This window comes from Pristiophorus japonicus, chromosome 4 (genome assembly GCF_044704955.1).
Source record: "Pristiophorus japonicus isolate sPriJap1 chromosome 4, sPriJap1.hap1, whole genome shotgun sequence".
Classification (NCBI taxonomy): domain Eukaryota; kingdom Metazoa; phylum Chordata; class Chondrichthyes; family Pristiophoridae; genus Pristiophorus; species Pristiophorus japonicus.
In genome coordinates this window covers 259,833,663-259,856,532 of record NC_091980.1, presented here as the reverse complement: position 1 = coordinate 259,856,532, position 22,870 = coordinate 259,833,663, and the positions used below count along the sequence as shown (strand labels likewise).

Here is a 22,870-nt window from a genome sequence, read left to right as displayed (position 1 = left end):
CTTGTTGACTACTTTCTAGCCCTTGTTTCCTCTGTCCTTCAAATTCACTTTCTACATTTTTGCTTTCCAATTCCAACTTTACTTCCCTTCCGACTGAATTTATTCTCAGGTTCCCATCCCCTTGCCAAGCTAATTTAAACCCTCTCCAACAGCACTAGCAGACCCCGCCGTGAGGAGGACAAGTATGAGGAGCTTGTCAATTGTCTTTCGACTTCAAGATTGCGATTTTCCATTTAAGTGACTTGTCCTGGAGATATGGAGTTTCATAGGCACTGAAGAGGGGAGCATACTTTGGGGTTTGGTAGTTTTTTTTAGAAAGAGTGGTCTTGGTGTTCAAAAACAATAAGGGGAGGAAAGCTCGTGTGACTTCAGTGCAGTGCTAAGGGAGTACTGCACTGTTGGAGGTGCTGTCTTTCCCATGAAGTATTACACCGAGGCCTCAGGTGGACATAAAAGATCACATGGCAGAAATCAAAGAAGAGCAGGGGAGTTCTCTCTGGTGTCCCTCAACCAACATCACTAAAACAGATGATCAGGTCATCACATTGCTGTTTATGGGAGCTTGCTGTGTGAAAACTGTCTGCCACGTTTCCTACATTACAACAGAGACTACATTTCAAATGTGCTTCACTGACTTTAAAGTACTTTGGGAGTTTCTGAGATCATTAAATGCCCTATATAAATTAAAGTTCTTTAACTAGCATAAATGATAATTGTTTCGGCATTTTAGTTATAAAGAAAATAAAGTACAGGTGTAATTCATACAACTTTATCTATCCCTGAGCTAGACTGTATAAAAGTTTTTAAAAAGTTGAAAATTATTTTCAAGTAAAGTTTTATGGGGGTGGGGGGGGGGGCAGGGGGGGAGCTGCACAAAATTGTCTTTCAGCTTGTTTTCAAATCATTTGGAAAAGCTCGCTCAAATAACTTGAGTGAGATGGAGAAGCATTTTCTAATTGTTTAGAATTTCTTAGTATAAGCAAAAGAAAGCACAGGTTGTGTAATCAATCCCTTTCTCCAAGTAAAAATTAAACATTTGATAATAGTTTAAATCTGAAACTTTATTTGAAACAGGTTAAATTAAAATTAACTCTCCACTTTGTTTTCAAATCATTTGGAAGAACAAATAAAATCACAGGTCCTATAAGAGCATGAGGAAAGAGATGCTTCAAGTCTTACAATGAAAGAATCATACTGATGCATGTTGAGAGATACTGCATCTGCTCAGACTGCAGCATTGTGGGATATACAAGCATAGTTGCCGAGCTTCCATTAGATGACCGTGTGATACAGTCGGAAAAAATATTAACTCAGCCCAAGGTTTTGAGAGAAACTGAGTCTACATTTATGTATTTGATATTAAGATAATTAAACTTATCTATATTTTTAACTTGAGTATCTTCATTAAAGTTTTATGAAGATACTCAAGTTAAAAAATATAGATAAGTTTCATTATCTTAATATCAAATACATAAATGTAGACGATTTTCTAGTAAATTGTCCTTGGTCAGTTGATGGATGTTAGTTTAAATAAATTAATTTCAGAAACCCACATATAAACTTAGAGCTAGCAAATTGTTCCATATTTTGTTATTTTTGTACCCTAAAAAGGGAGAATGGGTTACAAGTTCTCAAAGATGGTGCAAACTGCTGTTTATCCATTGCTACTGCTTACCTGTTACTTCTAATCAACATGTTATGTAGTTTACACTAGTCTGATAAAACATTTATTTTTCTGCTTTTCAAAGCTTACAAGATCACAAGAGGGCTCATGTCATATCTGGCAGACTAGTACAATAACAAAGATTTTTGTTACATTCTCCAGACAATCCTACCACATATTGTGTACACAGTCACACTCCGGTTCATGAGGAGCGACAGCTCCTTAGTGCAAAGCAGAAATAAAATATCCTGGCAAAGCTTAAAAACATAACAGACGGTGTTAAGGGATCAAAAAGCAAAAGGTATAAGCAAGAAGGCAATAGAGGAACAGCTATGGTAAGCAGAATGGGAACAACAGTTAGAAAGAGCAAAAAGTTGGGGGTAAATTAAGTAAAAATGAACAAAGGAGAGCAGGAATGTGGTGAAAAGGGTCTGCGGTGGTGGCAGAGTGAAGGAGAGGGAGCAACCAAGGGTATGGCTGTGGAGAATAAGTTTGGAATACAGGAAGTATGTAGGAGCAGAAAAGAATATGGAGAGATTGAAAAGGAGTTAAAAGGACATCTGAATGGAGACATGCTGATACCAACGAAGTGAGGAGCTTGTTATGGCAAATGGAAGAGTAGAGACAGCTGGGAAGATTGGCATGGTCAAGGTTGAAGTTTACTTGGCAGGTATTGATGGTATAAGAAAACAAGTATAAAATAAACAGTGATTATTGACACCACTGTGTCAGCCAATGAGTTTCAGGATGAGTAGGACTTGCAGCAAACAGTCTATTTACAAAGCAGAGTCTATTAAAATAGAATCTCTACGAACTACAGCAGACAGAACTCATGACTGAAACTACAACAGAGCTTCTCGATTATTTCCCCAGCCAAATGCAGTTAGTGGGTATTATCACACGATGGCCTGGAAATCCCGGCCTCCCCAGGTCCATACGAAATTTCTACGGACCCAGAAAGACATCGGAAAAGACGGTCTTCAGCGCACAATGCGCATGCGCTGATAACCGGCTTTTCCGATCAGTCAAGCTTCGCATCTCGGGAATGAGGACATTTGCTTGGGCAAGATTGCGGTATTTACCTATATCTTGCCCAGCAAATGTCCTCAAAATTCTTGCGCCTGAAAAAGCAGGCTCAAAGCCTACTTTTACAGGCGTAAGTGTTTAAAAATATATACAAATATAATTAAATTAAATTTAAAAAACACATTTTGTTGTTTAAAAAAAAAACCCTGCCCACTACGTTACATTTATTTTTAACCTATTTTTAGCCTAAAATACCGAAACATAGTAAAATACATTCTCAAATAATGAAATAGAAAGAAGAGACAAATGCTCATTTATATAGGACCTTTTATGACCTCGGGATGTCCCAAAGCACTTTACAGCCAATTAAGTGTTTTGAAGTGTAGTCACTGTAGTAACATAGGAAACACAGCAATCAATTTAGGCACAGCAAGATTCCACAAACAGCAGTTTCAAAATAACCAGATAAGTTGTTAAATATACCTACATATGCTCATGGTATTATCATCTGGTTATTTGATTTTGTCAAATTTCAATATAGTAATAGAAAATTCCAGATTTAGGATTAAAAGTCCTATATTAGACATCAAACAAGAATTTATTTTTCTTGCATCGTCAGATCTGTACACAATAGACAACATCACTTTTTCATGAATTACAAACCCATGAATATATCCAATAACATTAGCAGCCAAGACATGGGTTAACAGAGCATCCTGCCAGACGCTGAAAGCAAAACTTGAGAGCACGGAGATCAGGGCCCACAGGATCAATGGAGTGCAGTGGGATTGGGGTTCGACATTAAGGAGGCATAGCATAATTCAGCATAGAAAGTGCTGGTTAGTCAGCATCTATAACTGAAAAAAACAGATTTGTCAGAACAGAAGCTTGTAATTGTTATACTGAATTTTATATATGATTGGACCCTGCTAACCATCTAATTAATGATATGGCAATCAATTACACATGTACCAATCATATGGCTCTCATCAATAATATAGTTTGACACTTTTTTTCTGCACACAAATGTTACTTTATGTCTGCACCTCTGGTTTGATAGAATTTAATCTCAACTCCCTCCCACATTATAGGGCTCAATTGTCCCCAATGCTGTTTTTTGGCATATTGCACGTTTTTCTTGGCTCCAACTACTCCAAAAGAAAATCAGCAAGTTTCCCCATTATATTTTTTGAAATTGGCACCGCGCAGCCTGTCCTGTAACTTTGGGTGGGTGGAGGTTAATGTCTGCGGTGAAAAAATGATGTTGCCCCTTCTGCGCATGCGCGGAAAAAAAAAAGACGTTTTTGACGTGATTCCGATGGGCGCGCATGCCCAGTACAGTTCCCAGTCTGCATTCGGCCATTTTTAAAGAACCAGTTGTGTGTGAGAACTTTAATTCTCATTGGAAAAATCGGAGCTGCAATACAAGATGCAATGCGGGGCAAGGACCAAGAATTTCTTACAAGATGAAGTGGAGGCATTAGTTACTGTGATTAAGGGCAGATGGTACGAGCTGGACACCAGCAGAGGTCACATAAAAGTTCCACCAAAAGAAATGAAGAAACGCTCGCACAAGATTACTGTGCAATTGTGGCCACCACGAGGTCTGGAGGCCAGTGCAAAAAGAAGTGGCAGGACCTTGATCAAGTAGTTAGTGTAAGTAATATTTTCATTTATTCAATAGAATTGCAATTATAAATGTGACCAGCTGTATATGTCCCACCCAGCAGAAAGACACCCTCTCTAAAAAGTTATGTTTTCATCTTTGCAGAGGAAAGTGGCACACAACAAACGAGAACGAACTCGAAAGGAGGAGGCCTGGCATATTTGCACCAACTGACACCCTTGGAAGAAAGGGCCGCTGCTTTGGTGGGTCCTACCTGGAGAACAGCAACCACCACTGCACAAGCTGGGCCCCACACTCGAGGGAGAAGGTAAGTCCTGCAAATTCCACAGTCTGGTTTTGCTAAATGTTAAGTATTGCGCAGGCTAGCCATGCTTCAGTTCATGGGGATGTCTCTATCAGCTATGCTTCGGTTGATGCAACGTGCTATCATTCATCGTGGTCCTTCAAATCAGCCTGCTGCCTGCGCTGTGTGAGTCTACTCATGCCACCCACTCTACCCCCTCCTCTGCTGCTAACCATTTGTCTGTTCTGTTATATTTTGCAGAACTTGAGGCCAACCCTGACAATGCAGAAGAAGATTCAGACGTGGACGAGTCTGAAGAGGAGAACATCTTCCAATCCCTCCTTCCAGACCAAGAGCATGAGGGTGAGGAGGAGGGTGAGGGGATGGATGAAGCACTGTTGTACGCACTTTGGAGGAGGTGCAGGTGCCACACATTGAGGTGCCAGTCCCTTCCCTGAGTGGTTTGAATATTGGTGGGACATTCCATGGTTTCCCACCGTCTGAGGCTGGGTATTCCGGTGGGGTACAGCGAGGCACACCCAGGGCCCCACCGTCAGAGGCTGCGGGTCAAAGTGGGGTGCAGCGAGGCACACCCAGGGCCCCACCGTCCGAGACTGCAGGTCCCAGTGGGGTGCAGCGAGGCACACCCAGGGCCCCACCATCTGAGGCTGCGGGTCCCAGTGGGATGCAGCGAGGCACACCCAGGGTGAGGAGGGGAAGAAGAGCTCGACAGCGCTCTCCTGAGGTGCAGGATCTAACAGATGTGGTTCAGATGATGGCAATGAGTGCGGCGAGCATTGACCTTACACCATCACTCCTGGACACCATCAGTGGGGTGGGTGATGAGGTATCGGGACTGTCGGGAGAAGTAACAACACTCTCACGAGAAATGGGAACACTGTCCGGGAACATGAGGGAGGGAATATCTCAGTCAGCCGAAACAATGTTGGTGCACATGAGGGAGGGAATGTTGCAGGTAGTTCAAACACTGTCAATGAACATGAGGGAGGGAATGTTTCAGGTAGTTCAAACACTGTCGGCGAACATGAGGGAGGGAATGTTTCAGGTAGTTGACACTCTGTCAGGGCACATGAGGGAGAGAGTGTCGGAGTTAGCTGCTGCAATAAGGGAACACGCACAGACCCCGCGCCCATTGGCAGAATCAACTGCCGCTCCCACTCCAATCCCCGGAGTAGTCTCTGAAGAGGCCCAAGCCGGGCCATCCACATTACCGCCTGCCCACACCCTACCCCCCACCCCCACCTCCCATCAAGAAGTGTGCATTACCTGAGATGTTCGAAAGAATAAACTTGGTACAAACCCAAGAAGCGCTGCGCCACCACCTGCGGGCAGGGGTGGAGTCAACAAGACCAAGCGCAGCGGGCAGTCTTAGAATCAGGTGGAGGAGAGATGGGTGTAGTCTTTCTTTGCCGCTGATGTTGTTGTTGTTGTTGCTGCTGCTGTTGTTGTTGTTATTATTATTGTTGTGACTGTTGTAACTGTTCTAAAATTAAAAGTTTTTTGTAAGTTCTGTAAATTTACAAGTTTACATGTTTGTAAGTGATCTTAGAGTTTGTAAATGATCTTAAAGTTTGTAAGTGATCCTAACTGAAAACTTTCAAGTGTGACATAGGAATATTTTTTATTAAAGTTAAGTACAAACAAATGTTTGTTAAACTTTTGAATAAAATACATGTTACATTATAACTGAATCATTTACATTATTTGTTCCATTATTTACAACTTTTTGAAGTAAACAAGAATCATTTCCATCATTTGTTCCATTAACAGAGCACAACATTATGAAACAGGTCCAAACAGTAAACGTGGTCCATTTGGAATAATTGCCGCTGAGCCTTCAGGCAGCAAAGCGTTCATGGATGAACTGCTGGCGCAAGGCTTGAGCAATCATTAAAGGGGCACAACGGCCCGCCCTCCTCCGCCGTCGTGCTCCGGGTTCAGGTAGTTGCTTGGCTTCCTCGTCCTCTTCCTCCTCGTCATCTGCATCTTCCTCATCATTATCATCAGCGACTCTCACCTCAGTTGGGTCTTCCACTACCAGCTGCTGTTGCCTAATAATGGCTAAGTTATGCAGCATGCAGCACACAATAGTGAACTGACCGACAATCTCAGGGAAGTATTGCAGGTAGCCTCCGGAATGGTCCAGGCATCAGAAACACTGCTTCAAGATGCCGATGATCCTCTCTATTATGCTGCACGCCGCAACTGGGAACATGTTGTATTCCCAGTCAACTTCCATCTGGGTTACGCGTAGGGGCATCATGAGCCAGGAGGCGAGGCCATACCCTTTGTCTCCCAGTAGCCAGCTCTGACCTTATAGCTGCTGCTGAAACATGGCAGGTATAATGTCCTCACATATGATGAACGCATCATGGGTGCTCCCAGGGTATCTTGCATCAACTGACATGATGCGATGCATGTCGTCACACACGAGCTGCACATTAATGGAGTGGCAGCCTTTTCTGTTCCTGTACATCTCGGAATCCTCCAAAGGTGCTCGCAAGGCGCTGTGGGTACAATCAATGCAGCCCTGTACCTTTGGGAAGCGAGTAATCCTGGAGAAGCCCACAGCCCTTTCACGCGTTGCCTGGGCGGTCATGGGGGACTTTATGTAGTCATTCCTCCAGGCATTTAGTGCAGCAGTCACCCGCCGAATGCAGATATGTGTTGCATGTTGAGAAATGGCGCACACATCCCCAGTTGTAGCCTGGAATGATCCAGATGCATAGAATGAAAGTGCAGCTGTAACCTTCGCTTCAACTGACAAAGCAGTCCTCCTGACGCTTCTAGGTTGCAGGCCTGCTTTTACTAACTTACAGATCTCAGTTACATCTTTGTTGCGGAAAAGCAGCCTTATGACACAGTCGATATCACTCAGGTGCAGGTACGAACGCCTGTCTCGATATACCCAATGTGGGTAAGGCCTCCTGCCCATCACCTTACGTACTCTGAGGTGTCTGATGCGATGACGTCGAATCAATTCTCTCCTCTGCAGCAACACCATGCAGAAGCCTTGTATTGTGTTCCTAACACAGATGAGGCTGCACACAGGGAGGTTAAAGTAAAAGTGACCTCAGTCTTTATTAAGACACTCCAGAGTGAGGAACAGGCTTTAGGTGCCGGCTTATATATAGTGCTCCCAAAGGATGCTGGGATCCATTGGGACTTCAGGGGATGAGCTCCCTGGTGGCGGAACATGGGAGTGCATGCTTTACAGATATACAACATTACTCCCCCCCGACCAAAGTCAAAGTGAAAACTATTTACAAGGTGAGGCGGTCGGGAGTCTTTCTTTCCCTGGTGGACTGCCTCGGTACAAATGTTTGTTCTGGTGTGTTGGCTGTGCCCTCGCTGAGCTGGTGTGTTGTTGGCCCTGCAGGGCTGCTAGGTGAGCCTGGCCTTGCTGGGCTGTAGAGCGTGATGGGTTTGATTTCCTGGTCCGGCGTGGTGTCGTTGATCCTTTGGGTGTATGTTGTGGGCTCGAAAAAGGTGGTGTCTGCTGTGGGTTGTTCAGGGCAGTCTGTGAACCGCAGCCTCGTTTGGTCCAGGTGCTTTCTGCAAATTTGTCCATTGTCTAGTTTGACTACTAACACCCTATTCCCTTCTTTAGCTATCACCGTTCCCGCGATCCACTTGGGACCATGTTCATAGTTTAGCACATACACAGGGTCATTCAGATCAATTTCCCGTGATACAGTGGCGCGACCATCGTTTACATTTTTTGCTGCCACCTGCTCTCTACCTGATCATGCAGATTGGTGTGAACCAGCGAGAGTCTGGTTTTAAGTGTCCTTTTCATGAGTAGCTCAGCTGGGGGCACCCCTGTGAGTGAGTGGGGTCTCATGCGGTAGCTGAGCAGTACTCGGGACAGGCGGGTTTGGAGTGAGCCTTCTGTGACTCGTTTAAGGCTCTGTTTGATGGTTTGTACTGCCCGCTCTGCCTGCCCATTGGAGCCCATTGCAGGTCATGAATGCTTTAAATTCGGCACTAGTGAAACATGGCCCGTTGTCACTGACCAGTATGTCAGGCAGGCCGTGGGTGGCAAACATGGCCCTCAGGCTTTCAATGGTGGTGGTGGCGATGCTTCCCGACATTATTTCACATTCAATCCATTTTGAAAAAACATCCAACATCACCAGGAACATTTTACCGAGAAACGGGCCCACATAGTCGACATGGATCCTTGACCATAGTCTGGAGGGCCAGGGCCACAAACTTAGTGGTGCCTCTCTGGGCGCGTTGCTCAACTGAGCACATACGCTGCATTGCCGTACACAGGACTCTAAGTCAGAGTCGATACCGGGCCACCACATGTAGGATCTGGCTATCGCTTTCATCATTACTGTACCCGGGTGTGTGCTGTGGAGATCCGAGATGAATGTCTCCCTGCCCTTTTTTGGTAGCACTATGTGGTTACCCCACAATGGGCAGTCTGCCTGAAAGGACAGCTCGTCCTTTCGCCGCTGGAACGGCTTGATTGGCTCTTGCATTTCAACAGGGATGCTGGTCCAGCTCCCATGCAGTACACAGTTTTTTACTCGGGACAGCAGAGGATCTTGGCTGGTCCAAGTCCTAATCTGGCGGGCCGTGACAGGTGATTTATCATTTTCAAACGCTTCCATGACCATCAACAAGTCTGCGGGCTGCGCCATTTCCACCTCCATGATGGGCAATGGTAGCCGACTGAGAGCATCCGCACAGTTCTCGGTGCCTAGCCTGTGGCGGATGGTATCGTTATATACTGATAGCGCGAGTGCCCACCTTTGTATGCGGGCTGAGGCATTAGTATTTATCCCCTTCTTTTCAGCGAACAGGGATGTGAGGGCCTTGTGATCGGATTTCAGCTCAAATTTGAGGCCAAACAGGGACTGATGCATTTTCTTTACCCCGAACACACACGCTAATGCCTCTTTCTCAATCATGTTGTAGGCCCTCGCGGCCTTAGACAAGCTCCTGGAAGCATAGGCGACAGGTTGCAACTTCCCTGCAACATTAGCTTGTTGTAATACACACCCGACTCTGTACGACGATGTGTCACATGCTAGCACAAGTCTTTTACACGGGTTATACAATACAAGCAGCTTGTTGGAGCATAAAATGTTCCTGGCTTTCTCAAAAGCAATTACTTGTTTTTTTTCCCATACCCAGTTCTCACCTTTGCGCAATAACACATGTAGGGGCTCTAAAAGGGTGCTTAACCCCGGTAGGAAGTTACCAAAATAGTTGAGGAGTCCCAGGAACGACCGCAGCTCCATGACATTCTGTGGCCTGGGCGCATTCCTGATAGCCTCTGACTTGGCGTCTGTGGGCCGAATGCTGTCCGCCGCAATCTTTCTCCCCAAAAACTCCACGTCTGTTGCCATGAAGATGCATTTCGACCTCTTCAGCCGCAGCCCTACGCGATCCAGTCGCTGGAGGACCTCCTCCAGGCTTTGTAGGTGCTCGGCGGTGTCCCGACTCATGACCAATATGTTGTCCTGAAAGGCCACCGTGTGTGGTACCGACTTGAGTAGGCTCTCCATGTTTCTCTGGAAGATCGCTGCAGCCGACCGAATTCCAAATGGGCATCTGTTGTAGATGAACAGTCCCTTGTGCGTGTTGATGCAGGTGATACCCTTCGAAGACTCCTCCAGATCCTGCACCATGTAGGCCGAAGTCAGGTTGAGCTTGGTGAACGTCTTGCCTCCTGCCAGCGTCGTAAATAGGTCATCTGCCTTAAATAGCGGGTATTGGTCCTGGAGTGAGAAACGATTAATAGTGTAAGGGGTTCTCGGGGAGTGTTGTTGTGCCTTAGGTGTCTCTCTCTGGGCTTCTGCCCTCACAGCTTATGCCTGGCCTGTGAGGTACCCTGAGTGCTGCAAGAGCACCCCTGGAGAGACTGTGTCCACAGCTTATGAAGGGGGTTTTGAGACTCGTGCATCCTCACAGCTTATGCCTAGCCTGTGAGGCACCTGTGAGTGTCAAGCACTCCTAACCCCTTCTTCCCTCACCTGTGACACACAGTTGAGCGTTTTCAATCTCTCTGGGCTTCTGCCCTCACAGCTTATGCCTGGTCTGTGAGGTACCCTGAGTGCTGCAAGAGCATCCCTGGAGAGACTGTGTCCACAGCTTATGAAGGGGGTTTTGAGACTCGTGCGTCTCCACAGCTTACGCCTAGCCTGTGAGGCACCTGTGAGTGTCAAACACTCCTAACCCCTTCTTCCCTAGCCTGTGACACACAGTTGAACATTTTTGAGGTGCTGCTAGCTTCCCTTACACTGTTCTGACATAAGACTCACGATCAGGAGATGTAATACAATAGAAAAGAGACAGGTGATTCCAAGAGGAACTTAGGCTTCCAATTTATTTGACAAGGTGTATCTTAACAAACAGCAATACACCAACAAAACAATCCCCCTAAATCCCACTAAACGGACACAATGAAAATGTTTACACAAGTTTAGCAGTACAATGCCCAACCTCCCACCTTTCCTGGCCTAACTGAGTTGGGACCAGAGGTTATACTCACTACTGTGCCTTTTGCAGTCTGGTGGTTTGTTTCTTCTATCTTCGGTGTCTTCGGACACTGGTTTTCCTTCAGTGTCGAGAGGCTTGCTGGTTGTTGGATCACGAGAACAGAGAGCACACACACTGGGTCAGAAAACCCTTTTTATAGCCAGATATCCAGTCCGCCTCTCGTGCTGAAATCGATTCTTCCCATTAGTGGGCTATGTGATTTTGAAAAATGCAACAGTTTTAGATTATTGCGGGTTTTTTTCCACTGATGTTAACCTACTCAAGGTTCGAGTAGGTGTTGATTGCGTTGGCCTCCTGTAGCCATTGTGTAGGCCCTTGGTTTGTTTTGGGTTCCCGAGTTTTCTTAAGGTCTGCATAATTTCCCTCCAATTCAGTTTTCTCTAATCTACTCAAGGTTTGAGTAGGTGTTGATTGGGTTGGCCTCCTGTAGCCATTGTGAAGGCCCTTGGTTTGTTTTGGGTTGCCTAGTTTTCTGAAGGTCTGCATAATCTCCCTCCATAGTGTAAACATGGGGAAGATAATAGCCCGATAATGGCGATGAGTCAGTCCCACAGTTTTCGAGCAAGTGTTCTCCCATTGGCTTGAAAGCCCCATGCTTCGGGCTGACTCTGTCCCACCATTGGCCCGCCGGTGTCCTCCCCCGTCCAATCACTGCTCTGCCATGGTCAAACCGTCTCGGTTTCAATTTACATTGCAGCACAAACAGATCCCACAGCTCTTTTCCTTCTGGGCAAAATGAGGAGGTTTTCATCCTCCCCGACAATAGCTACTTTATAATCGCCGCAAATCTTGACCGTGCCATCGCTTTTGAGTACTGGAACAATCGGGCTGGCCCATTCGCTGAATTCCACTGGTGAGATGATGCCCTCGCGTTGCAGCCTGTCTAGCTCGATTTCCACTTTTTCCCTCATCATGTGAGGTACCATTCGCGCCTTGTGGTGAATGGGTCGTGCCTCTGGGACAAAGTGGATCCGCACCTTCGCCCCGGAAAAGTTTCCAATGCCTGGCTCAAAAAGGGAAGGAAATTTATTAAGAACCTGGGTACATGAGGCCTCATCGACATGTAATAGCGCTCGGATGTCATCCCAGTTCCAGCGGATTTTGCGCAGCCAGCTCCTTCCAAGCAGTGTGGGGCCATTGCCCGGGACAATCCAGAGTGGCAGTTCGTGCATCGTGCCCCCGGAGGTGACCTTGACTATGGCGTTACCCAGGAGAGTGATAAGCTCTTTGGTGTATGTTCTCAGTTTCGTGTGGATGGGGCTGAGGGCTGGTCTGAATACCTTGTTGTACCACAGTCTCTCAAACATCTTTTTACTCATGATGGATTGGCTAGCGCTACTGTCCAGTTCCATGGCTACGGGTAAGCCATTCAATTTTACATTCAGCATTATGGGTGGACATTTCGTCGAAAATGTGTGCACCCCGTGTTCTTCAGCATCTGCCTCCTCTCTCTGAGGCTCGAAATTGCTTCGATCCACCATGGACCGATCTTCCTCTGCCACGTGGTGGTTAGCAGGTTTTGCAGAGCTTGCAGCTCATTTGCAAACTCGTTGGAGGTGCCCCATTGTTCCACAGCTCTTGCAAACATACCCTTTCAAGCGGCATGAATGGAAGCCTCCACAACGCCAACAAGGTGTGAATTGCCTTGCATTCATCCTTTGTTGGGGACTCTGAGTCATCTGGCTCACCTGAGGCCTGCTGGCAGTTGCAGACTCGTGGTTTCTGCCCTGTACATTTCTGCTTGCAAACACAGTTCCAATTAATTTATGAACATTGCTAGCACTTGTGTGCTGAGAGATTTGTTTGGTGTTATCACTGGTGGACATAAACGCCTGTGCTATCGCTATGGCCTTACTGAGGGTCGGTGTCTCTACAGTCGAAAGTTTTCATCGGATGGTCTCGTGGCCAATGCCCAGTACAAAAAAGTCTCTGAGCATTTGCTCCAGGTAGCCATCAAACTCACATTGTCCTACAAGTCGCCTTAGCTCGGCGACGTAGCTCACCACTTTCTGACCTTCAGATCGCTGGCACGTGTAGAACCGATACCTCGCCATCAGCACGCTCTCCCTCGGGTTAAGATGCTCCTGAACCAGTGTACACAGCTCCTCATACGACTTATCTGTAGATTTCACCGGAGCCAGAAGATTCTTCATGAGGCTGTAGGTCGGTGCCCTGCTTTGTGAGGAGGACCGCTCTCCTTTTTGCAGCGCTTCCTTCTCCGTCCAGTTCGTTGGCTACAAAGTACTGGTCTAGCCGTTCGACATAGGCTTCCCAGTCCTCATCCTCCGAGAACTTCTCCAGGATGCCCACAGTTTGCTGCTTCTTTGCATTGGATTCGTATTCTCGTCGCCAGTTATTGTGTTCCTAACACAGCTGAGACTGTACACAGGGAGGTTAAAGTAACAGTGACCTCAGTCTTTAATAAGACACTCCAGAGTGAGGAACAGGCCTTAGGGGCCGGTTTATATACAGTGCTCCCAAGCTGGGACTTCAGGGGATGAACTGCCTGATGGCAGAACATGGGAGTGCATGCTTTACAGATACCCAACAGCTTGCACATGGTATGGCATTTTCAGTATTGCCCCATGATTAAATTCTACCTTAGCAAGAAGCTCAAAACTGCAGGCAGGATAAGGTTCTTTGTTCTCTCTCCCCAAGGTCGATGCCCTAGTATGGACCACACCCATGTCTGAGCAGGCACAATGATCGGGAAACCCCCCCGGGCTTCATTTGATGCGTGTTGTAGGCTTCTCATGCCTTCCATTTGCTTTCCACGGCGCCCCCTGCCCCCCCCCCCGGCCCGCCACCCCGGGATTTTTTTCAAGCCGAGCCCCTGTATCCGGGCGAGAGACCGATTGTGTTGGCCAACGCCCCGTCCCTCAAGCCCGGTTTGGAAACGTTCGGTGGTGGCGGTCAGTTTAAAAAAAATGAAAACTTAAAGAATTCGATCAAACTTCCATTTCCTGCGTTTTAAGTTTTAAAAATGTAAGCTTGATTGTGGATATTTATGTGCTCTTGACCAAACTTGCATAAATGTGAAAAACTGGCACAGACATCAGGTTACGCCCCCTATGACGCAAAACAAAACTAACCCCAAAAAATTGTAACTGAGTTACACTGGCACACAAAGATTGGGGAAAATTGGATTTTAAAAATTTAGGCAAAAAAAAGTGGCGGGTGCCAAAAAAACGGCGCAAATCACTGGGGAAAATTGAGCCCATAGATTTGATAAAACAGTCTCAAAATTTGCATAGTATTGAAATTAAAATAAATATTGGCATTTCTTTGCAAAATCGTAGACATTACATTATGCTCCCCAATCTTTTTATCCAATTGTTTTTAACATGGATGCCATTTCTCCCTCACAGTGTATCTGAACAAATGTGAAATACTATCACTAATATCACCATAAACAGAATGACCATTACTGATATTAGAAATAGCATTATTGGCTATAGCACTTAAATCACCTTGTGCGCACACATTTAGGCAAAATATTTTTAGTAAGAGGGTGATAGAATTTTGTTTTATTCATTCATGGAATGTGGGCGTCACTGGCAAGGCCAGCATTTATTGTCCATCCCTAATTGTCCTTGAGAATGTGGTGGTGAGCCATCATCTCGAACAGCTGCAGTCTGTGAGGTGAAGGTACTCTCACAGTGCTGTTAGGTTGGGAGATCCAAGATTTTGACCCAGAGATGATGAAGGAACGGCGATATATTTCCAAGTCAGGATGGTGTGTGACTTGGAGGAGAACTTGCAGGTGGTGGTGTTCACATGCGCCTGCTGCCCTTGTCCTTCTTCCAAATGATAGAGATTGTGAGTTTAGGAGGTGCTATAGGCGAGTTGCTGCAGTGCATCTTATAGATGCTACATACTGCAGCCAGTGGTGGAGGGAGTGAATGTTTAATGTGGTGGATAGGGTGCTAATCAAGCAGGCTGCTATGTCCTGGATGGTGTCGAGCTTCTTGAGTGTTGCTGGAGCTGCACTCATCCAGGCAAATGGAGAGCATTCCATCACACTCCTGACATGCTTTGTAGATAGTGGAAAGATTTTGGGGAATCAGGAGGTCCCTGCAGAATACCCAGCCTCTGACTGGCTCGTAGCCATAGTATTTATGTGGCTGGTTCAGTTAAGTTTCTGGTCAATGGTGACCCCCAGGATATTGATGATGGGAGGTTCAACAATGGTAATCCTGTTGAATGTCAAGGGGAAGTGGCTAGACTGTTTTTTGTTAGAGATGATCATTGTCTGGCACTTATGTCGAGCGAATGTTACTTGCCATTTATTAGCTCAAGCCTGAATGTTGTCCAGGTCTTGCGCATGTGGGCATGGGCTGCTTCATTATCTGAGGAGTTGTAAATGGATCCAAACACTGTGCAATGATCAGCAAACATCCCCACTTCTGACTTTATGATGGAGGGATGGTCATTGATGAAGTAGCTGAAGATGGTTGGGCCTAGGACAATGCCCTGAGGAACTCCTGCAGCAATGTCTTGGGACTGAGATAATGGGTTTCCAACAACCAGAACCATCTTCCTTTGTGTTAGGTGTGACTCCAGCCAGTGGAAAGTTTTCCGCTGATTCGCATTGAGTTCAATTTTACTAGGACTCCCGAATACCACACTTGGTTAAATGTTGCCTTGATGTCAAGGGCAGTCACTCTCACCTCACATCTAGAATTCAGCTCTTTTTTTCCATGTGTGGACCAAGACTGTAATGGGGTCTGAAGCTGAATGATCCTGGCGGAACCCAAATTGAGTATTGGTGAGCAGGTTATTGGTGAGTAAGTGCCACTCAATAGCACTGTTGACAACATTTTCCATCACTTTGCTGATTATTGAGAGTAGGCTGGTGGTGTGGTAATTGGCCAGATTGGATTTGTCCAGTTTTATGTGGACAGGATGTACTTGGGCAATTATGGAACAGATTACCAGCAGGCAGGGAAGGTGTGATAGAAAACCTTGTTAAAAAAGGCGATTCAGGGCTAAAGGGTGGAGGTGTAGGCTCCATGAACCAATGGTCTTTTGTTACTAAACGGAAAAGTGGGACTAGGTTCATACTTTAAATATTATATATATATATATATATGTGTGTGTGTGTTACCCACACCTAATGTAGGAGTATAGCAGAACACAAATGATATTTAAATAAAAATAGAAAATGTATTCGTTCATTCATTTATTAACTCAGAATGGACATCGCTGCAAACAGAGGCATGAGCCATGTTACTGGAAGTATCAGCTGGTGTTGCTGTATTTTGAGATGTTTCGCTTTCCGTCATGTTTTGTTCTGCTGCCGATATCCCGTATGTGGCAGTGAGGGACAGCGAGAGCCGGAGAATTGAGGGGCGAAACGCGCAAATGGCAGATTCCGAGATGAATTGGGTGGCAGAGGAGAGAAGCGGTCACTGTGCGGTTCTTGATGGCAGCTATCTGTATGTTTGGGGTGGCTACGTGGTAAGTTTTCAGTTATGGGGCTGAGGACACTGTCCAGCTGGACCCTCGCACACTGTTACCCGTAGCGCCCAACCTCAGCCCTTCACTCCATGCATTCTGCCTGGGCATTTAAATATTTGGCTACAGCTTTGACCTTTGTGGATTGGAAACTAGAATAATATGTACAAGGCGAATATATAATTAACCCCATTATAATCCCAGGTTTTTGTTTACTTATTCGTTTATTTAGTGTAGATGTACTATTGTAAAGTCCTGTCCCCTCAGTACAGATTCACACGAGGCATGTAGTGAAGTCAAGGTCACTCTAGACCTGCACCTTATATACCTGTCCTTATATACCTGTCTCTTGCAAGTGCACCCCTGGTGGTAAGGTATGCTGGTGGTTACAGGTCATATGTTATTACAGTCATGTATAGCATGTTAGGATACAGTTATATATAATAATGTAAGATACATGACATCACTCTCCCCCAAGGTCTTATTGTCTTTATAGGTTCAGTCTCTCAGGTGGTCTACGCTCTCGCGTGGAGTGCCTGAGTTGTGGTTCAGTTGTTTGCCTTGGTGTCTGTTTTTCTTTGGGTGTGGTTGCTGGTATCTCGCCTGGGCTGTCTGTTTCGATTGGTGTGATTGTTGTTGACTCGCCTGGGCTGTCTGTTGGGATTGCCCTTTCCTCAGGTTGTTCCCTTTGTCTGTCCACCAGGTGTGGTGCGAGTTCCACATTGTAGTCTGCCTCTGGTTCCGCAGTGTTGTTGGTAAATCTGCTTTTGACTTGGTCTACATGCCTCCGGCAGGTTTTGCCATTGTCCATTTGCACCACCAGTAGCCTGTTTCCTTCCTTGTCCGTTACTGTCCCTGCAAGCCATTTGGGACCCCTGCCACAGTTTTTAGTACAAACACTTTGTCCCCTATCTCATTCCATCTCCCCCTTGAATTTCTGTCATGGTACTCAGTCAGCTTACGGCGCTTTGCCTCAACGATTTCGTGCATGTCTGGGAGGATTAATGAGAGCCTTGTTTTTAAAGTCCTTTTCATCAACAGTTGCGCGGGGGGGGGGGGATCCCAGTCAATGAGTGCGGACGAGATCTGTATGCCAGCAGCAGTCGCGACAGGCAACCCTGCAGCGTGGGACCTTGGATTTTAAGCATGCCTTGTTTAATGATTTGCACTTCTCTCTCCGCCTGGCCGTTGGAGGCCAGCTTGAACGGTGCCGTCTTGACGTGATTTATGCCGTGGTCAATTATAAAGTCTTGGAATTCTGCGCTGGTGAAGCACAGACCATTGTCACTGACCAATATGTCAGGGATTCCGTGCGTTGCAAACATGGTTGCGAGGCTCTCCTCAGTGGTGGAGGTTGTGCTCGAGTTTAAAATGGTGCATTTGATCCACTTTGAAAATGCATCTACAACAACGAGGAACATTTTGCCCATGAATGGGCCCGCATAGTCTACGTGCACCCGCGACCACGGTTTGGTAGGCCAGGGGCTCAGGGGAGCCTCCCTGGGGGCATTGTTGAGTTGGGCACAAATGGTGCACCTTCGGACGCAGAGCTCCAAGTCCGCGTCAATACCAGGCCACCAGACGTGGGATCTGGCTATGGCCTTCATGAGAACGATCCCCGGGTGCTCGCAGTGGAGCTCTCGGACAAATGCCTCACTGCCTCGCAGAGGCATGACTACTCGGCTGCCCCACATCAGGCAGTCTGCTTGTAGTGATAGCTCATGCATGCGCCTGTGAAAGGGTTTTAATTCCTTGGGGCAGGCATCGCTAGCCTCTGCCCAGTCATCGGTTAGGACACATCTTTTTACTAAGGATTACGTGGGGTCGCTGGCCGTCCAGGCTCTGATTTGGCGAACCATTGATTGCCATGACTGTCTCACAGTCCTGTTCGTCAGACCCTTCCGTGGTCGCCAGGGGTAGCCTGCTGAGCACGTCGGCACAGTTGTCTGTGCCTGGTCTGTGCCTTATGGTATAGTCGTAGGACGCCAGCATAAGTGTCCACCGTTGAATTCGTGCCGAGGCGTTGGCGTTTATTGCCTTGCTCTCGGATAGGAGGGGCTTGTGGTCGGTTTCTAACGTGAACTTGGCCCCGAAAAGGTATTGGTGCATCTTTTTGACACCGTACATGCACGCGAGTACTCCAGGTGCGGCCTCACCAATACCCTATACAGTTGCAGCAGGACCTCCCTGCTTTTGTACTCCATCCCTCTCACAATGAAGGCCAACATTCCATTCGCCTTCCTGATTACCTGCTGCACCTGCAAACTAACTTTTTGGGATTCATGCACAAGGACCCCCAGGTCCCTCTGCACCGCAGCATGTTGTAATTTCTCCCCATTCAAAGTTCCCAAAGTAATTGAGTAGGCCGAGAAAGGCGCTCAGTTCTGAGACATTCCGGGGCCTGGGTGCCAGGCGAATTGCTTCTGTTTTGGACTCTGTTGGGCGGATTCCATCAGTGGCAATCCTTCTGCCCAAAAATGCAATCTCGGGTGCGAGAAACAGGCACTTGGATTTTTTGACTCGTAGGCCTACCCAATCCAACCGCTTTCGTACTTCCTCCAAATTACGGAATGGGAGTCGGTGTCCCTGCCCGTGATAAGTATGTCGTCTTGAAATACAACCGTCCCCGGGATGGACTTGAGCAGACTCTCCATGTTGCGCTGGAATATGGCAGCTGCCGACCTGATGCCGAATGGGCATCGATTGTACATGAAAAGGCCTCGATGTGTGTTGATGGTGGTGAGTAGCTTGGATTCCTTGGTCAATTCTTGCTCATGTACGCAGATGTGCGGTCTAATTTTGAGAAAAGTTTACCTCCAGCCAATGTGGCAAATAAGTCCTCCGCTCTGGGCAGCGGGTTCTGGTCCTGTAGGGAGACTCTGTTTATGGTAGATTTGTAGTCCCCACAGATTTGTACGGATCCATCAGGCTTCATGACTGGGACGATGGTACTTGTCCAGTCGCTAAATTCCACAGGTGATATAATGCCTTCCCGCAGAAGCCTGTCTAGTTCGTGTTCAATCTTTTCCCTCATCACATAGGGTACAGCTCTGGCCGTTGATGGACCGGTCTAGCATCCTGTGTGATGTAGATTTTGACTTTAGCCCCTTTGAAAGTGCCCACACCTGGCTGAAAGAGATGTTCAAATCGCTTTATAACTGTTGAGCATGAGTTCCGTTCCTCTAATGACATGGCATGGACATCATCCCATTTCCAGTTTAGTTTTGCCAGCCAGCTTCTCCCCAGCAGTCATGGGGGGGTCTCTGGGGACAATCCACAGGGGAAGTCGGTTCACTGTCCCTTTGTGAGTGACCGAGAGCATGGCGCTGCCGAGGACTGGTACGATTTCTTTGGCATCGGTCCTTAGTTTGGTGTCGACCCTTGTGAGTTTTGGTCTGTCTCTTTTATGCGGCCACAGTTGTTCAAATTGTTGAGCGCCCATGAGAGATTGACTCGCTCCCGTATCCAGCTCCATGTTGACAGGTATCCCGTTGAGTTGGACCCTCATCATTATAGGAAACGTCCTGTTGTAGGAGCAGTGGCCATTGATCGTGTTGACCCGCTGTACATCGGTGTCCCGGGTACTGCCCCCACCATCTTCTGGTCTGCTTTCCGACCCATCCGATTCGTATACCAGCCGAGCTGCTGTTTTTTGCACGAGGGCCAAATGCCCTGTATTTTCACAATTTTTGCAAACAGCCTGCTGAAATCAACATCCCCTTGACAAGTGCCCATCCCACACCTCCAGCACAGACCTGTTCCATTTTCAAAGTGTTCCCAAAGAATGAGCTGCGTCTGGCTGATCTCTCTTGAGCTTCTCTCAGTTTGTAGTTGATTGCTTGCATTGTGGGTTGATGAGGTGTGAACGGCCGTTCCTGTGGCCCTTGATGTCTTCTGCCTGCTGTCGAGAACCTGTTCTCCCGGTTTTGTCTGTGTGTGGGGGTAGCAGCTTGTTTAGTGCTGTGAACTTCTTGTTCCGATATTTCGTTAGTTGTCGTATCTGCATTGTAAATCAACCTCTTTTCTTCTTCCCCGACCAAGAATGTCTGTGCAACCAGTGCTGCTGCCTCTAAGGTCAGGTTCTTGGTCTCTATGAGCTTTCAGAATATGCCTGCGTGGCCTATTCCTTCAATGAAAAAGTTTCTCAGCATTTCTCTCCTCAGTTCATCAGAGAACTCGCATAAACTAGCCAACCTCCGAAGTTCCGCCACAAAGTCGGGTATGCTCTGGCCCACACAGCGTCGGTAGTTGTAGAACCTGTGTCTGGCCATGTGTAGGCTGCTCGCTGGCTTCAGGTGGTCTCTTACCAGTGTGCTCAATTCTTCAAACGACTTGCTTGCTGGTTTCTCGGGTGCCAACAGATCCTTCATTAAAGTTTTCGAGCCATAGCTGGTCAAGAGATGGGTTCTTCTCTTGTCTGCCTTATCGTTGCCTAACCAGTCTTTGGTTGCAAAGCTTTGCTGGAGCCTTTCTATAAAGTCCTCCCAATTGTCTCCCGCATTGTACTTTTCATCTGATCCGTTGTTCGCCATTCTGTGGTTTCTGTAATCCCGTAACTCGTCGCCACTGTAAAGTCCTGTCCCCTCAGTATAGATTCACACGAGGCATGTAGTGAAGTCAAGGTCACTCTGGACCTGCACCTTTATTTCACAGCTCTGGAATGCTACACTTGCCTGAGACCTGTCCTTATATACCTGTCTCTTGCAAGTGCACCCCTGGTGGTAAAGTATGCTGGTGGTTACAGGTCATATCTTATTACAGTCATGTATAGCATGTTAGGATACAGTTATATATAATAATGTAAGATACAGGACAACTACAATGTTTCAATTGTGTGAACGTGAGCAATGAAGTCGTGTGCTGCGTTGAATTGGGTTCAGGCGTTATTTAAATGTTGCAGGACACCAGCAACATTATTGTATCTAATTTGTGCATTGGGCCATTTTACATTTTTAAAGGTTGAAGTATTTGAGGATCATCGTGGCGTAGCAGTTGGAGAGCAGCACACCATGATTCTGCCCTTAATGTTGACCGCGATCTATGGAAGAGAAACGCGGCGTTTGGAAATATACGGTCGAAGAAAAAAATATAGTCAAAAAGGGAGGAAATCATTAGAACAAGAATTCCAGAAAAAGGAAAAAAGCGGTGGGTGAATCTAAGAGTAAGAAAGTCACACTTTTATTTTATTTTTACTTGTTTTTCAGTGATTTTTCACTGAACGTTTTTGCTTAATTTAGTATCCTTTGGTTTTTATATTTGTTATGTTATTGATAAATTGGAAGGAGATAATAGCAGTATGATATTGTGACCTTGATACACTGTTGTGAAGTATGCAATGCCTTATCTGCTGAGCCACAGGCATTGTATAATTCATGATTGTGATCTTGACTAAAAATAACAGATCAATAGAATTAAGTGAGGGTAATACACCACCGGTACTTGCACCAGTGAGCCATTAAGGTTGCCATGTTAAGAAAAACATAAAATTTGCCATGTCACAGCGATGAGGATAGTGTTGGGTTCGAGCCCTGACAGTCTGTGGAGTGCTTTATTATAAAGGAGCTTGAAGGATGAGTGGTTAGGGAAATTTACTGCTCATGGATTGTATTATCCAGTCACATTGTATGTCACCATAGTCATGTGTTACTGAATGGAGAGGTATAGAACAAGTTGCAGAAACCGAAGTATTTAAAATTTGCATAATTAGAGATGCTGCATGGTAGTATTACATAAAGTAATTAAGCTTCACATGACTAATCAGCATCAGATATGGTGAGGCAAAGTCTTACACACTGAGCTTCATCTGGCTTGTTTGCTCTTACTGTATGGACTCCTTTAGTCACCTGATCTTCTGTGTAGCCTCCTCAGGTGGCAGTATAAATGCTACAAGTAATGGGAGCAAAGTGTTGGGAGAGACTAACAGGAGAGATGGATTAAGAAAAAGGAAATAACAAGTGAAGCAGTAGGGAAGGAAAGAGAGAGCGAAGAAAAAGAGGAGTTATGCATGTCAACTGCCTGCATGTTATGTGGACATTAGCGTTTGGAGCTAGCATCCCCCACATTCAGACTTCTAAATTAGTACAGGGTTGTGTTCCAGATGTTTGCACTCAAACTTTGAAGTTCTTCACCTTTCCCATGAATTACCACAGCTTAACTTTTATTTTCCGTGCGTGTATGCTATATCATCACTTGGTTTCTGCAATCTGTGGGTCAGAAGGAGTCATGGCTCTGCTGAAGAGCAGCAGATGCTGGGCTCACTTGGTAAATGGAAAGATGG

At 46.3% G+C, this 22,870-nt stretch overlaps 1 protein-coding gene across 3 annotated transcripts in view; it reads left to right on the top strand.

Moving 5' to 3' along the window:
* The first annotated feature begins 16,450 nt into the window (after positions 1 to 16,450).
* Positions 16,451 to 22,870, top strand: part of LOC139263384 (kelch domain-containing protein 1) — a 127,487-nt gene continuing 121,067 nt past the window's right edge. The window contains exon 1 of one of the 3 annotated variants that reach the window (XM_070879393.1): positions 16,451 to 16,596. In XM_070879393.1, coding sequence (XP_070735494.1) covers positions 16,501 to 16,596 — 96 coding nt within the window. In that variant the 5' untranslated portion in view covers positions 16,451 to 16,500. Of the gene's footprint in view, positions 16,597 to 21,692; positions 21,739 to 22,870 lie in introns of those variants that run through there. The other 2 variants (XM_070879398.1, XM_070879399.1) reach the window with 2 other exon arrangements.